The sequence below is a fragment of the Lynx rufus genome, unplaced genomic scaffold (assembly GCF_022079265.1).
Source record: "Lynx rufus isolate CCGP_SWC_20201006 ecotype Redwood Valley unplaced genomic scaffold, mLynRuf1.p SCAF_5, whole genome shotgun sequence".
NCBI lineage: Eukaryota > Metazoa > Chordata > Mammalia > Carnivora > Felidae > Lynx > Lynx rufus.
Window position 1 is genome coordinate 71,894,736 of NW_025814867.1, and position 16,716 is coordinate 71,911,451.

At 37.9% G+C, this 16,716-nt stretch overlaps 1 protein-coding gene across 5 annotated transcripts in view; it reads right to left on the reverse strand.

The window, feature by feature from the left end:
• PEX5L (peroxisomal biogenesis factor 5 like) overlaps positions 1-16,508 on the reverse strand; it is a 164,597-nt gene extending 148,089 nt beyond the window's left edge. For 3 of the 5 annotated variants that reach the window (XM_047099709.1, XM_047099710.1, XM_047099707.1), the window contains exons 1-3: positions 16,483-16,508; positions 15,608-15,767; positions 14,033-14,104 (exon numbers count right to left, since the gene is read on the reverse strand). In XM_047099709.1, coding sequence (XP_046955665.1) covers positions 14,033-14,104; positions 15,608-15,767; positions 16,483-16,508 — 258 coding nt within the window. Of the gene's footprint in view, positions 1-14,032; positions 14,105-15,607; positions 15,768-16,482 lie in introns of those variants that run through there. The other 2 variants (XM_047099711.1, XM_047099708.1) reach the window with 1 other exon arrangement.
• Between the last annotated feature and the right edge of the window lie 208 nt (positions 16,509-16,716).

The window sequence follows — 16,716 nt, forward strand, 5'->3', positions numbered from 1 at the left end:
TATTTAGTCAATTTCCCTTCTCAGCAAACTTAAAAATTCATGCAAGCCAAATTTATGCAAATCAATGTTTGTAATTTGGCTGTGGTCAGCCTCAGGAAGCAGAATCCCATATAACTGCCATGTAGGTTGTGATTTAAAGCTAAGGTTTTATGAGAGCAGAGCAACATGCATGGTGGCATCTCCAGTGATATTTAAAGGTGCAGCAGGGATATTAAAAGATGACACTGTGCAAATTCCCATAAACATCATGCATAATTCATGGTCAATCCGTATATGTCTAATCATAGTAATGTACACGATTTTCTGGCAATCCCTTCCTTTTCTTTTTATTTGATAACCTGCATCCTGAAAGAAGAAGAGAAAGCTTTGGATGGTCACTACTCAAGTCAGGGAAAGTCATGGAAAAAAAATGCCTAAGGATCACCTTGAATCAATATAAGGCAACCATTAAAGTGACATTTATAAAAACTAAATATCAATGTGGAAAAGTGAGTGTGGCATGATGTTACATAAAGAAACAGAAATGAAACTGAATGCATACTGACTGCAACTCTGCAAAAAATGAAAATTATGCTTGTGACCATGCAAAAATGAGAGAGTATGCAAAATGAAGAGTCCCTGGGAGCAAGGGTGAGACTTCCTGTCTCATCCAAAGTTTGTTTTTTTTTTTTTTTTTTTTTTTTTTTTTTTGAGAGAGACAGTGTGCAAGCAGGGGAGAGGGAGAGAGAAAGAATCCCAAGCAGGTTCCGTGCTCAGTGTGGAGCCCAATACGGGGCTCAATCGCATGACTGTGGGATCATGACCTGTGCTGAAATCAAGAGTCTGATGCTTAATGGACTGAGCCACCCAGGCACCCCTCATCCACAGTTTCTGAGGAGGGTTTCATATACTCATAATAAGCAGAGTAAGCAGGGAGAAGGGACCCCAAGGGTGACTCTCCAGCACTAACAGGTAAGGTTTGTGGAGGAAGACCAGAGCGCTGATTTTGGGAGGATACAAGGATCATAAGAAGCTCAGAGGGGCAGAGGTGTTTTGGGTGAAAGTCATAAGTGGCAAAATATCAACCCTCAGACCACTTTTCCAAATGGGCACGCAGAGAAACTGGAGATCTGCCAGCAAGTTGGGATAAACTAGCTCTACCGAACAGTTCAGCAGGGACTTCAGCCCGAGAAGAAAGGTCAGCCACTGTAGGGCAGCTGTCAGAGTGACATTTTCAGAGCACAGCAATCTACTCCCATAACAGAAAGTTATTTAACAAAGGCTGAAGTGACGAACTTTCTGGTTTTCTTCCAGGCATGGAATTTTTCAAATGTGGGGAGCACAGAGGTAATTCTAGACACAAAGTAAGGATTGGATTTATCACGAGAAGCACCTCAAATGGGAGGACATGAAGCACATGTAGCAACTGCAATGCAATATGTGCATTTTACTGGTTCCCTTGCAAGACAGTCTGGTCACCTGGTCCCACCATTCAGTGCAGTGCAGTGTCCCCATGGCCTCAGAGGTGGGCATTTCTTCTAGGACTGGGCAACTGACCTTTTTCATAGGTTTGCTTTGGGGTATGTGGGTTTATGGCTATGTATTCACACATTCTCTGTCTCTCTGCCTCTCTCTCTCTCTCTCTCTCACGCACACACACACAAGAATACTTTTTTTTTGAAGGGAGAATATTTCTTTTCCAGTTTACCCATCTTAATTCATTTATGGTTTTCTTTATCAAATGCATCTTTCCTTTATAAACAGAAAGGCTTTCTCAGATTCTACCATGTTACATTATTTTTCCTAGCACAGTCAAGATAGTACCATTACTAATATATCTATCTACTATCTCCCTAATAAGTCAGGGAAGGATGATGGAAAGATAACCTCCTAATTGTGAACTCCTGGGACCCACGGCTGCATATACTGCTGCACACAGCACATTTCCTTGTAGCTGTGCAGTGTAGCAGACCTGTGTAAACTCCCTGTGCGTTAGTGTGCATGATGAAATGGGGATAGTAGGACCTACATCATGGAGTTGTTGGGAGGGTTAAATGAGTTAATCTATATAAAGCTTTTACAAAAGGGTGTAGCACATAGTAAATGCTAAGTGTTGGTATCTAAGAAGGTCCGCAACATACTGTTGACTTCTCAAGGGCCATGAGTATGTTTATGTCATCTCTGTGTCCCAGCAACTGGCAAACACCTAGCAAGAAATGCAGTGCCAAGAAGTTTCTGTAAAATAAATGAGTGATCTATCTAAAAGGTTAGATCATTTCCACTGAAATACACATATTTTTAAAACGTGTATCTTCCTCCAGAAGTTATTTTATTAGGTGACTTCGTAATGGAGAAAAATAAAAGACAATTTAATTTTGTTCACATAGTTTATCTTAGAACCGATTTTTAAATATATGATTCCCTGTTTAGTTGTCTCCCTTGAATACTGGAAAGTTAAATGTTGCCAACATCCCCTGAGCTGGTCCTGCTGTGCTCTCTCTCCACTGCTCCCCTGCATATCACATGGGGCGATGAACCTCGGGAAGAGGGCAGAATCAAGCTCCAATTTTTTTTTAGAACCACAAAAGGCATAAATGTACTAAACATAATTAAACATTTTCCCCTACAACAAAGTCACTGAAAATACATAGCAAAATTATTTAGATATCAAATTTCTATAAAGAAAAGACTCTCAGGTTTTTCTGTTTCCCCTTTGCTCCCCTTCTCTTCAGGAGTAGACTTTACTTTTGTTTTTCATTTTTTCCTCATTTCTCCCCACATTTTTAGGATTTAAGAAGTCTGCTTGTGTACAGAGCCAAGAGAGACTGTTCTTTCTCCTCTCTTAGCATTTGGATATGCAAAGGGGAAAGCTTCAGTCAGAACCATGAGGAGGCCTCCATCCCTCCAACCTATACCCTTCACTCGCAGGGGCATATCAGAAGATCTGTGATACAGACTGTATACACATATACATATAGAGGGTGAAGGCCAAGAGGGAGAAAGAGCGTTACACACCTGGGGTTCTTCAAGTTGTTCAATATGAATGGGGTGTAGAGTGGAGGCGGCACTGAATGAGGATAACAGGGTGGTCAGGGGCTGGGCCACGCACAGCATGCAAGTTCAGCTGAAGGGTTTGCATTTTATTTGGGAGATGGTGACAAGCCTTGGTTGTCTGCAGTCTTGGGTGCCTACCACCTGTGGGCTACACTAAGCCGAGCAGTGTTGGAGTTCACGGGGCATGTCTTGTTGGGCTACTGTGGTTCATAGACCCACAGGGAGATGATTTTAAATCAAGTTCCTTGAAGTTTGGATGGAAGGATAAGACTGCTCATTCGTTTAGTGAAAAACAAATTGCTTCCCTTTCTGCAAAAGCAAAGTTTGCAAGGTTTTCCATCTTTAGCATAAAAATTGAAGAGTAAGCCTGTTCATGAGCTTCAATTTGTTTTATTCTGTACTAAACAAGTTGATTAAAAAAATCCATCAACGAATGCACCATCACTCAGTAATTGTTTTTCAGAAACTACTCCCATAGTTCACAAAAATTAATGCGTCAGTTTTGGGGGCACATTTAAAGTTTAAAAATAGAAGCTGAGACTCTAGGGAAATGATCATTGGACAAACTTTGTCTGGAAGAAAACTACTTCCATAAACTGTTTAGTGTTTTTCTACCACAAGAATTCATTAATTATTCACAAATTATACAAATGAGATAATTTTGTTGGAAAAAAGTGATGAATGAATGTTTTTTTCTATTCAGAACATCCCGCACAAAGCCGAGATGGTACCTTCTCTCACCATTTCTGTAATAAGTCACTTATTCATATATTTCAAGAATGAGATCATTTGGCCAAAAAAAAAAAATACTATGGTGAGGAATAAATAACAATTGTGTTGAATGATCATTTGTGTATGCATGTGTTTTCCCCAGATCACAAGATAGGAAGGAAGTGGTACTCACTATGATTGGGGGTAGACCATGTGAAAAATTAATGACTTAAAATGGAAATGACAGAATTGTAGAGTTGTTTTGGAGAAAGGGAAGGAAGCAGTGGAGCATTAAAAAAAAAGCAGTTTTGCAAGAACTGCGTTTCTGTCAAAGCTTATATATGCAGTGTCAGAATAAGAGACACATTCCAGAGGCAGGGATCAGAGAATGGGGCTGAGCAGAAAGGAAAGGCCTCGGTATGGTGAAGCCTGGATGGGAGAGAAATAAATGCACAACCACAGAAATGACAAGGTCGGGGCCATGGCAGATCACAGACATCTGGGTCCAAAGTCAGAAGGGGAAGAAGAGACAGTTACACTCTTAACTCTCTCTGCTGTTTAAATATCAAAATAAGAAAAAAAAATTATTTGTATGGTGTGTCTGCTCCTTTATCTTTATTTATCAGATTTTGAATATGTAATGTAAATATGAGTATAAATATTTCCACCCACACCTGGCTTTCAAAACCCTTATGGCAACAGCCACCGATCCGACCAGTAATCAGTGAGTTCACCTGCAGGGTGAAACACTGGCAGCGCATCTCAAAATGGATGGACTGGGACACTCCATGTGGAACCACGGACACGGCCCACAATGCGCACAGCCAACGGAGAAGGAGATGATAAACTGATCCAGGTGGAGAAGACCTGAGATGAGCTGTAGAAACTGTCTGCTTCGGCATGGAGGAAGCATTTTGCTAATCTTGTTAGGGGTGTCTTAGGAGATACAAATTCCACTTTTAAAATCCTTAATACCTGAATCCTGATATATACTGGGAAGTTGTCACAAAGTTGTGAGATCCCCTTTATGAAGTAGGAAGCATCTCATGTAAACATTCTTTCATAAAAATCTACCAGAACAAATTTCATAGATTAAGCTGTGCACTTGAAATGCACACTTCTTTCAAGTGATTTTTCTGACTTGGTTGGTATATTTAGCTGACCAGCATGAGGGAATATAGAAGAAAGGATAAGCAGCTTAATTTAGAAAGGCAGTTACAAGGATAGATGAATGAACCCAAGACTAGAGGCTGCAGACCTGATATAAAATAACCTGGTGACACAGTCAAGCTATCTCCCTACTCTTAAACTCATTTAACTTATTTTGATGGAACTAGAATAATATAATTAAATTTCTTAGCAGCAGCACCCTTTCATTGAACAAAGCCTGTCTGCACACCCAGTGGCTGACTCGCTCTCTAAGGGATGATGCCACATCACAGACAGCCCTCCCCACCAATTCACAATCCAGAATGGGCCCCGCAGAGCACAGTTTGAAAGCTCCAGGATTAGATTATCTAAAGTTCCTAACAGCTCTGATGTCTACGGTTCTCATGTTGGTCAGATGAATCTACTTAAAACAGCAACAAAAACAACCACTAAAAACCCAAAACAAAACCAGAAACAGCCAGTAAAAGCACAACAAATCTTCCACAGTGAAAGGTTGAATGGTTTCTCTTCAAGTTGCATTCCAATCGGCCGAGTCTGCTTTTAAGTATTACCATCTCTGGCTGTTATTTTCATATATCACATCGTTTTTATACCCAGCATGTCAGCTCATGTCATTTCAATTTTGCTTTATTTTCTCACTGACCAAACATGCTGCCAGCACCTTTCCCCATTCGATTAAAAAGAAAAAAAATGGGCTATTTGAAAATTACTTAACATCTATATTTTTCCAACTGGAAAGTCCAGGTTTTTCTCATATTGTATGTAATGAACATAGACTGTATATTAATACTTTAAAATAAAGATCTGTGATGCATACATATTTGTTGAACTTGAGGTGGCAATTCATGATCTTTCTTGGTGATTATAGTTTTTAACCGAGCCCTGTTATTTTCATTACTGTCTGGAAAATTGGGGAAGATGGACTGGTAGAGGAAAGCTGATGCTTGCTATCCAACAATGTTGGTAACTTGTGTACTCACTGAGATGCTAGGCTGCCAAGAGGTGGCCAAACACCTGAATAGGAGGAAATATCGGCAATGCCTTCTGCTTATAATATCTGACCTTCTCATTTTTAAAAAAAATTTTTTTTCAACGTTTATTTATTTTTGGGACAGAGAGAGACAGAGCATGAACGGGGGAGGGGCAGAGAGAGAGGGAGACACAGAATCGGAAACAGGCTCCAGGCTCCGAGCCATCAGCCCAGAGCCTGACGCGGGGCTCGAACTCACGGACCGCGAGATCGTGACCTGGCTGAAGTCGGACGCTTAACCGACTGCGCCACCCAGGCGCCCCCCTGACCTTCTCATTTTATCAGATGAGTATTCTTTTACATTTTAGGTTAAATGGTTCAGTTCCCTTTTGGGTTTTCGAACTTCTTGGAAGACTTAAAACCATCTGACAATTATACTTGAATGTTCATTATTTTCATCAAATCAACAACTAGGTTAAGTTAGTTTTCAAGGTGGAGGGTATAAAGCAGGAGAGAAATAAGAAGGGGAGAGCAGAGGCCCACCCAGGCCCATGTCAGCATCCTACTCTCCTTTGATTTTAGAATCTCATGAGTATAACAGGTCACAAATTGGAACCCCAGGGTTGTATATAGACTCAGACTGCTTTGTTTGACTACACATTGTTGTAACAACTTTAAATTGATTTTAAACATTTAAAAAGCAGCAAATTGCTTCTCTTGAAAAATTAGTATATGTGGTGACTCGGAGCCAATTTCCAACAAGATGGCAATTAGCTGGATCTGGTAGGTGCTGCCACCTCTAGAGGGGCCAGCTTGTGAGGCTTTTTCCCTCACTCCCTATTTTCCTTATACACAATCTATTCTCCTCATTTCTGTACCTAGTGGATCCAAGAAGGATGTATCTATGACCCCAGAATAGACTTGGTTGTTTAGAATTATTATAACTCAGTCCTGAAGAAATCCAAGGGAACTGTACAGCCAATAAAAATCTAAGAGTTTTACCATCACCACCCCCCTGATTCCTGTACCTTCCATTTATAAAGTACTTATTATGCCATGCATTTTGCTAGGCATTTATATACAGCAACTTATTAATCCTCCCAACTATTTTATGAAATAGATAGTATTTTCCTCATTTTATAGACAGCAGGCTGAGGCTCATAGAGGCTGGTTAATTTTCCCATAATAAAACTATTATGTGACCATACCCTGTTTTCATTCAGATTTAATTCAGATTCCTGACTGTGAAAGCCCTGTTCCTACCACTGTGTTTAACAACTTTGTCATATATTCACAATGTCCAAAGCTTGTGGGGACAGAGGAGCCAGCACTAGAGTACCTGATGGCACCTTACAGAAAGCATGCAGAACACTTGTGAAGCAGTGGGAATAAGCAAAGCAAAAATGTTGCAATGCAACAACCAACCTGATGTTCAGGGAAGCATGAGCTGCTGGTGGAAAGAACATGAAAGAAAGGCTGCAGTGGCCCTGGATTCTAGGCTTGGTTCTGACCAAAAGAGGATGAACTGAATGCAAGGTTCTCCAGAGGGATATCCCCATTTGAATCTCACAACAGACATCTGAGCCAGATGGTGTTATTCCACGTTAGAGATAAAGAAATAGAAACCCAGAGAACTTAAATTGCTCACTCTAGTGTCTTCTGCTTAGTTAGTAGCAATGTCGAGACTAGAAGCTAGAATGATGGTCTCCTACTTCAGGTTTCTCTTGCTTGTCTCTGTGTCACTCTATAAAGAGTGGCCATCTACATCTTCTGGGCTTCTACCTTCAGATCTCAGTAACATGTCAGAAGACTCTGAAATTAAGATATTAGGTCTACCCTTTTTGTTTTTCTTAGAGTCAGAGGTGATGCTTAGGGGAATTGGTACACTGAATTGAAATGCATGAAGTTAAACAAACAAAAATAAACTCCCCATTGTGAGTTTATAAGGAAAACATAAAATAAAATATTTTGCATTACTATGCTTCCCCCCACTCCACCCTTGCCAAATTACCAGTAACTCAGAACGATTTTTCTGTTTCTTGACAAAAATAGGAAATATTCAGGAATAAAACGCAGGGTGATCATGCCTTTATTCCAGTAATTTTTCTACTTAACCTAGTGGAAAACTTTTCCCCTTTCTTGTACAATATTTATGATGATAAATAGCTTTGCAGACAAGATGGCACTGATTGGGCTACAGTAGTGAATCTTTGTTTACTACAATGTTGATTTCAGATAGACAGCAAATTTGAATAGCTTCAGTCTCTCTCATCACAAATACGTATGCCTTATTTTCATTGAACCATTTCTCATCTATCAGTCTTTCCTAAGGAAAGCACTAATGAATCTGTCTGCTCTGAGAGTAATGAGGGCAACCACAACTGCAGAATGTGCTTTGTCCTTTCAGTGTCTCAGAGCGTCCTGCTTCAGAATCTCCAGGCTGACCAGATGGTCTCTTTTCTGCAACTCTAGAGGGGTTTCTGTTCTTGGTGACCAATACTGATCCCCAAGAAGGTATTCCAGGCCAGTTTTACACATGATACCAAGAAACATGGTCTCACACTTTAAAAATCTCCTCAGAAGTAATAGGATCTGAATTATATTTAAGTTAAGCTGCCATATTGTAATGGCAAAGAAAGCACTGGCCAGATGGTACTGAGTACAAGGCAGTGACACATATCATCCCCATCCCTTTAGCATTTATGAATCCAAGACTCATGTCAGCTGCTTAGATGGTGATACGACCACACTATCTGTTAACACCAGAGGGAAGTTGGGTACCCTTTCCCGTTCATTGGTTTTTCTCATTCTTTCATTTTTATTTCATGATGGCTTGTATTCTCTTCTTTAGGATTCATTCTCACAATGACCACTAGGATAGAATTGTAATCCTATCCAAGTGCTTCCCTGTTACTGAAAATACAAGGGGGTGGCTATACTTTGTTTCTTCTTTTTCTTTAGAGAAAAATCACAGAAATTCTAGTTTCCATTGCTTTCTGCTCAGGTTTCTCCTATAAATTTAAAAGGACACTCTCAGAAAGGTTTTGGGCCAAGAAAAGTATGTTTTGTCTCTCTCCATGGTGCTCTCATGCCTCCTCTCTGAGGAAGTTTTGTAGGGAAGGGAAGAGTAACAGAATGTCAACAACTTTTTAGCTCTACTTCTGTATACACTTACTCTGAAGAGCATTTCTCTCCTAACAAATCCATAGGGGTCAAGAGGGAAGTAAACAGTTAAGCAGTGTTTATGGAAAAGATTATCCCTGTGAGGGTTCAATAAATAAATACTGGCCACTTATGATACTTCCTAGTATATTTATATAATTAAAACACTGGAACAAAATAGTTTCTTAAGACCCACCTATGCGATGACAGTAATGGGCAACTGTAGAGAGCTACATGGAGTGACAGAAAGAGTATTGGACTGTCAGGAGGGAGGGCTGGCTTCCAGTGTTCTCTATGTACCTAATCAGGACTCAGGGCAACTTGATTCACCTTTCTAGATCTCAATATTCTGCTAAATTGGGGTTGTGGGGTACTAGGGACTGAGTGCTTGTATCCCTCCCCACAAATTCATATGTTGAAGCCCAATGTGACTATATTTGGAGATAGGGCCTACAAGAAGAAGTGAAGGTTAAATGAGTCCATAAGGGTAGGGCCCTAATAAGAGGAAGAGACTCCAGAGCTCTTTCTCCTTGCCATATGAAAACACAGAAAGCACAGTGAGAATGCAGCTATCTATAAACCAGGAAGAGGGCTTTTACCAGAAACTGGCCATACCAGCACCTTGATCTTGGACTTCCCAGCCTCCAGAACTGTGAGAAATAAATGTCTATTGTTTAAGCCATCTAGTCTATGATAATTCATGTGGCAGGTGAAGCAGACTGATATAGTGGTAATGACTAGTTAATTAAAATGGCATAACGATTTACAGTTTATAAGGCATTTAATAGATTTTATTTTCTCAGAGAAACTCTAAGAGATGGTAAGAGCAGAATAATATTTGACAAATAAATAAATACCTCAAACTGATTCAAGCTCACAAGGCTATTGAGTGGAATTTAGTCATACTACAAACCTGGGTCTTAAAAGCACCTTTGAGTATAAATGGCTGTGGTTTTCTTGTTTTCAGCATCATTATGTTGGATGTCTATGAATTCTAGTCTTTAGGTATCCAGGTAATGCTCAGTTGAAGAGTGTAGAAGTTATTACAAGTCCTTATATAACTATTTTTTCCCTTTAGAACTACAATAATTGTTTCCTTTGGTCCAGCAGTTCTCAAAGTGTAGTCTGGGACCAGCAGTGGGAGCTAAGGATATAGAAATGCAAATTCTTGGCCCTACCTCTTACCTACAGAATCAGAAACTCTGGGGATGCCCGCACCTCCCCCACCCCCCCCTCCCCCACGCCAAAACCTCCAACAAGCCTTCCAGGGGATTCTGAGGCTGCTAAGATTTGAGAACCACTGCTCTGACCTCTGTACAATTGTTCCTCTTGTAACTGGCTGATATTTGACATTTCCCCACCTTACTGCACTGAAGGCTATGCAGCTGCAACTCTGAGTCCTATAACCAACTGGATCCATGACATACTGTTAAAACCATTCTTTAAATATTTGAGCCTGTGAGTGTATCCTTCAGATAATCATAAATTCTATACTTTTGTGTTACCTTTTGTTAGGTCCTTTAAGTTAACTTGGAAATTGAAAATATTTTAGAAGAAAAGTCATCTTGGTCCAGCATGTCATAAACCTTGAACGAAGGTGGCTCTATTCTAATTAAAAATAGCAATTTAAAATAGAATTAATTTATTATTTATTCAAAGTAGATAATGTTTTTGATCCCGTACTCAAGGTACTTGACCATCTACTCCCTCATTCCCATCCCTAAAATCTCAAAAGGAAATTAATATGTACATGAAACCTATTCCTAAACAAGATCTACAAGATCAATCAGGAAATAATATTTTAAGAATAATAAAAATGATCTAAAATATACATTTAAAATTTCTCTTTTAATATTTATTCTAGAAAGCCAAATATATAATTTATTAATTATATATTTATTAATAATTACATGTAATAATTTAATAATTATATTTACTGATTATATAAATAATGCAATACACATATATTTATGTCAAATGTCTGGGGTTTAGAACCATTAAGATTTTAATTGAATATGCTTCCTTCGATTGCTTTCCTATGCTTGAAGTTTGAAAACTCTAGGGATTTCTAGTGGAAAATATGGACTCCAATGCCAGTCTCATACATTTATATTTAAATGACTATATATGTGTGTATATATGTGTGATTACATATGGCACCTGTTACTTTAGGACATTAGCACTAGGCTAAGAATTCTCTAGAACATTTTCATATGTATTTCAAATAAATTTTTCTAATAAAATTTCACAAAGAGAAAAGAACAATATTGCCTTTTAAGAATAAAACCTTACACATTTCCAAAATCACTTTTTCTCATGTAAAAATAACAGAAATCACCTTTTACCCCCTTGAATGGAGGCAGTCAGGGAGAACAAAATCCACACACTCTGTGCTATTTCTGTTATTAATTTGCTTATATAAGCAAAATTGTGAACTTTTTGTGGAAGTACAAGTCTTGCAAATCACACGACTGATAAAATGGCATATAGCTTGCACAGCATTTGTAGAGCGACAGCTTCTGAATGACAGATTTAATGAGATTAGTAGACTTCTGCCCAGCACAGCACTCCAACTATTTTATTTATCTTCTCTAGATTTTCTTTTGGCAGTTATATGAAGATTGACTAACAAAAATATCTACCATGTTTGTAAAATGTTATAGGAAGAATAAATTGAGCATAAAGATTCCTCCCCAATATAATATCTATGAGGTGAAGCAATATTAAACAAATGTGTTTTACACACATACACACTTTTAATGTTGATCTCTTAAGCACAGAAAGAATTTTTGGTGGTATTATAAAGACTAATTAGAGTGTTTTCCTAAATGTTTTGCTTTGAGTTATCAACATTGTCATTATTTCAACCTAGGATTTGCTCACAACATCACCACCAAGTAAACCTTCCCAAAAAGGAAGGACTAGTCTTACTGCCAACAGCAAACATGAAAGCCAACTCATATTCATAATTACTCGCCTTTTAAAACGTGTTTTGACATGAATGACTCAGCAGAGCTGGGTCACTGCCAACTGGTTCCAACTGGTGCAATGCCACTGGAAGAAACATGATAACTACAGAGGCAAACAATGACTGAGCAAATCAAATCCTCCCTTATTTGAGCCAGGTATAAAATAGCATTGTTTTCTGAAACAGAAGCAAAGTCGGTTCCCTTAACAGTTAATAAAATGCGTTTAGGGACAACTACATACATGTTGTGAAAGGTACCATGAGAAAAAAAGAACAATGACTCTCTTGGGCTTTCCACTCCAGAGATCTCAATGTATACATTTATGGTTTTCTGAATCCCAAAATTTAGTTAAAACAAACAAAAAAAAGCTTAAGGCAAAGAAAAAAAAAGGAAGGAAGGAAGGAAGGAAGAAAGGAAGAAAGAAAGAAAAGCAGACTTTGAGGGTAGGATGATACTAACAAAGTACAAAAAACATTAAACATTAACATTATAAAAACATTATAAACATTTGACTTATACATGATCAAGGAAGAAATAAAAAAATAACTTACTTTTCATTTTAATAGAGAAATGGATAGGTATGTGTGTTCTCATAATATACTCAATTGTATTTCATTAGTTCATCTGCCAGTCCTTCAATGAGAATGTCAGTCTAGGAATAGGATCTGTGGGAGATGGAGATTGTGTGCTCCAAGTAATTAATCTGGCATAATTAAAATGATAGCCAATAGCCCAGCAGAGCACTCGAGCTCCAGCCACACTTATCCTATTAACTAACCTGACAATTTGGCACTAAGTAGAAATACATGGCCAAAGTCCTCACCGACCTGTACTCCTTGTCCCCCAATTTACTCAAAAGTAGGAGAGTAAAGATAAGGCAAGAAACATTAATTTGAAGGTAGTCTGAGTGAACCCTGTAAGATCAACATATTCTGCACTTCTGGGGAGATGCTTTTTTTTTGGTGAGTTTTCTCCCAGAAGACCATTTCAACTACTTCAATTATTCCAGACCTAAGAAGTAGGTCTCTAACTCAACGGCTCCTGATTGCTCTCTTCTGGTGGTCATTTTTCTTTTTTTCAGAAATATACACAATGGCTCCTTTAATGCAGTTGTCATGATGCAAAACAAACTGCACAATTAGGAAACTGTCCAAATGCAACTTGCCTTCCTGTAACTTGCTGACTGCTTTCTTTCTAACCTTTTCATCTACGCAGACTCCTTTGAATTATTTCTCAGTCTCCACCTGAGCTTACGTCACCCTCAGAATTAGGGCCACTTACACATTAAATAGATGTGCAGTTATGTTGTCTCCTCAATAATTAACAGAGATATTAAGGGCCAATGCCAATTCAGTGGCATTAGTTGGAAACCTTCCATTACCTGGTATGTCATTGTTTATGGTCTATTAAGCAGCTTTCATTCCACCTTATGGGCCCATATAAAATCCAAGCTAGATGTTTTTCAAATCACAGGCAGTATTAAAGAATATTAAGTAGCTTTTTCTTTTTATTTAAAAAAAAAAGAGATCTCTATATTTATTGCAGATATTCTGATAAAGTAAACTGGGCAATGTATATGTTTTCAACTTCCCAGTATTTTTGGTCTTTTACCCCCCTTCCCTTAAAGCATATTCATTGTTTCTCACTAATGTTAGCTTTCTCACTTTCAAAATAACACACTTTCTGATTCTTGTTTAATTTTTTTTTCTCCAACCAAATTATCATTGCTGTATTGATTCATTTTTCCCTGGGTCATGTAATTTTCTAAAAGTCCTCTTATCTTGTTCTATTTTTCATTGTCTTTATATATAGAACATGCATGTTGACATCATGTAGAAGTCAGTGGATCAGAGGGATCATAGGGGGAGGCTTAGCTGCTCTCAAAATCTATCTTGTTAAGCGGGCCTCAGCTGGACAGGCTAATACAGCCACCAGGGCAGGACTGAACACTCAAAGGGCCTCAGTTGTCAAAGATCTACAGTGCAACAGTAGAAAATGTATGTAAGTATTCACTTACCTGCTTTTGATCAACAATTATTTCGAGGTCTTCATCACTGCTTAGTTTTCCATATCCTTTTTCTTTACTTTTCTTGTGAAAGAATAATTTTAAATGATCATTTAGTTTCTTTCCATTAATAATGTTAATTTCCACTTAATACTTTTTAAATACTTTACTTAGCCTTGTTCACTTGTCAAAATACATCATTTTTTATATCAATCTCTCGTGGACAACAGCAAATGTTTTTATTGTCAAACTTCAGGCTTATAATTACTCATCAAGTATTTCTGCCTAGCCTCTCCCATCCAAATTACACTTTTAATCTTTTTCTGAATATTGTTATGTTTTTTCACTTTTGTAGTTTCAAAACAGATTCTTTAGTAATTTGAGATAGATCAACAATTCCTTTAAGAGTCCCAGCACATTTTTATTAAAGACTGAAACTGAATTTAGTAATTGCACTATGCTTAAGACTTCAAGGATTAAATGTTTTATTTTAATCCCTTTTATATTTGTAAGAATAAGATAAGCACTATACAACTCAGATAACGAACCTACAGATTTTCTACATTTGCTTACAAATCTGATGAAAACTAACACTGGAAAAAATAACTCAGAAATAATTTTTAAAAGATATGTAAGATAGTTTTCAAAATTACGTAGTTTGAAAAGTTGGAAGAATATAGACCATTTTTTAAAAATGCACTTTATTGGCATTTTGTCTTCCCTTCCCCCACCCAGGTCCAACCCCCAACTATCTTCCCCAAAGCAAAAGTTGTAAAGTTAGAAAATGTCACAGATCATTTTAACCATTTTACTGTTGTGCTATAGGAGAAAGATAATACATCTGAGTCTTTTTTTTTTCTTTCTCCCAGTGCACTTGTTGATAGGAATACTAGAAAAGGAAGATTGCTTCTTCATAATTTCAGAAATCATAGTACCTCTGTAGAGGACCAGTAAGAAAAGGAAAATAAAATTCACTACATAGTTAGTGTAGTTCAAGGTTAATATTTTTTAAAGAATCTTTTCTTTGTCTTCTGTATTAACTTCATCTGTCTTTCTGTATTAACTGCATCAACCAGAATTAAGGGAACTAAAAATATTTGTTTGCATCTATTGTGCCGTATTAGGATCCCCATCTCATTGAGGGAAGAACTATATCCTTCAGTGAACATGACGTAAATCTTCTTTATACCGTGGGATATAATTCTTGTCTATTTTTTCCCCTTCCTCCCCAATAAACATACTTCTTATTTTCGTGGGTTTTTCTGTAATAAAGAGATTTCTGAATCTTCAAGTATTAGGATGCATAAATAAAATCTAAATTCTCATTCATATATTAATGAATTTAGCCACTTAGAACAGAACAGATGGCCACAGTATTTCTCTCTATTATTCTTCTGCTCATTTGAGGTTCCATTTCAGGATTGATGGAAAACAAAAAGAACAGGTTTGGTTTCAGTCAAGCTGACTTCCTTCCTATCACTTTTGTTTTTGTATCCTTTTAGTCTACTGGTTGCCATAAGATATTGTCCAGAGACCTAATACAAAACATTTAGAAATGCCTTTCCGAATATTGATCTATATACGTACCAAGTAGCTCATTTGCATGACCCGATTTCTGGACAAAAGGACATTAAGTAGAGTTGGAATGTGGGTCCTTCCATCCATTTCACTGTCAGGCATCCCAGAATTCTTTGCACCAGCGGCAGTGGTGTCATTGCCAGAACTTGCTGACCAAAGAACCACAGATCTTGCCCAGCAACAGTATTTATAATGTATGACAATAATCAAAGTATCCCTGAATCATTGTCTTGACTTTGTAAACATTGTGAAATTTTTGGCTAGCACAAAAAGTCATTGAAACTAAAATCTCTTCTTTTCTAACTAAATTTTATCCGAGCACTTCTAGGTTTCCTGACTGCTGTTCTACTTTTAATGCTCCTTAAAACACCCCATCTATTATTACTTATATACATTTTTATATTTCATCGTACGCATATAGACTATTCAGCCTCCTTGTCATAAAAGCTCTCAATTTTCCCTTTTTAATGCCCCAATCTCAGACTTCCTTGTGATTAACAAATCACTGCTCACTGATATAACAATGTCAGCATTCACCAAACATAATTCAAGATTGCAATTCTACCACTACCAAATTCCACCTTTCCAATTTAATCCTAACTTCCTTACTGATTTAGGAATATATTTTCCTGGAAAGAGGCTAGGTCAGGGAAGGAGATTATATCCACAACTATTCTAAGTAGAAGCTGGCATTTTCCAAGAGTGGGAGGAGGCATTTAGAGCTCTGATTTTGCATTTAAGCCCCTACTCTCCAAACAGCACACAACTGTATACAGAGTCAGAAGCCTTACAGTTTTACTCTAGAGTTAAGCAATATTTTCTACTTCACCCCATAACCCCAGGGGGATTAATCCTTTTCTAAACCATAATGGTTATTCGCTCACTTACTGCTTATTTCTAGTGCGAGCATAATCCTCTTTCAAGCACTCAGCTTCCCACTTTGACTGCTTAGCTCAGCCAGCCCAGGCAGAGATCTTCAGCTCTCCTCCCTCCTCCCAGCCAGGAATCCCTGTCTTCTATCTATGCACTTTTTTCAAGCACAAAAAGCAACTCCAAAGCTTCTGCGTGGTCTTTCACATTAGCCAAAGGACTGAACTAGAAGGAGAAAGAAAGCTAAC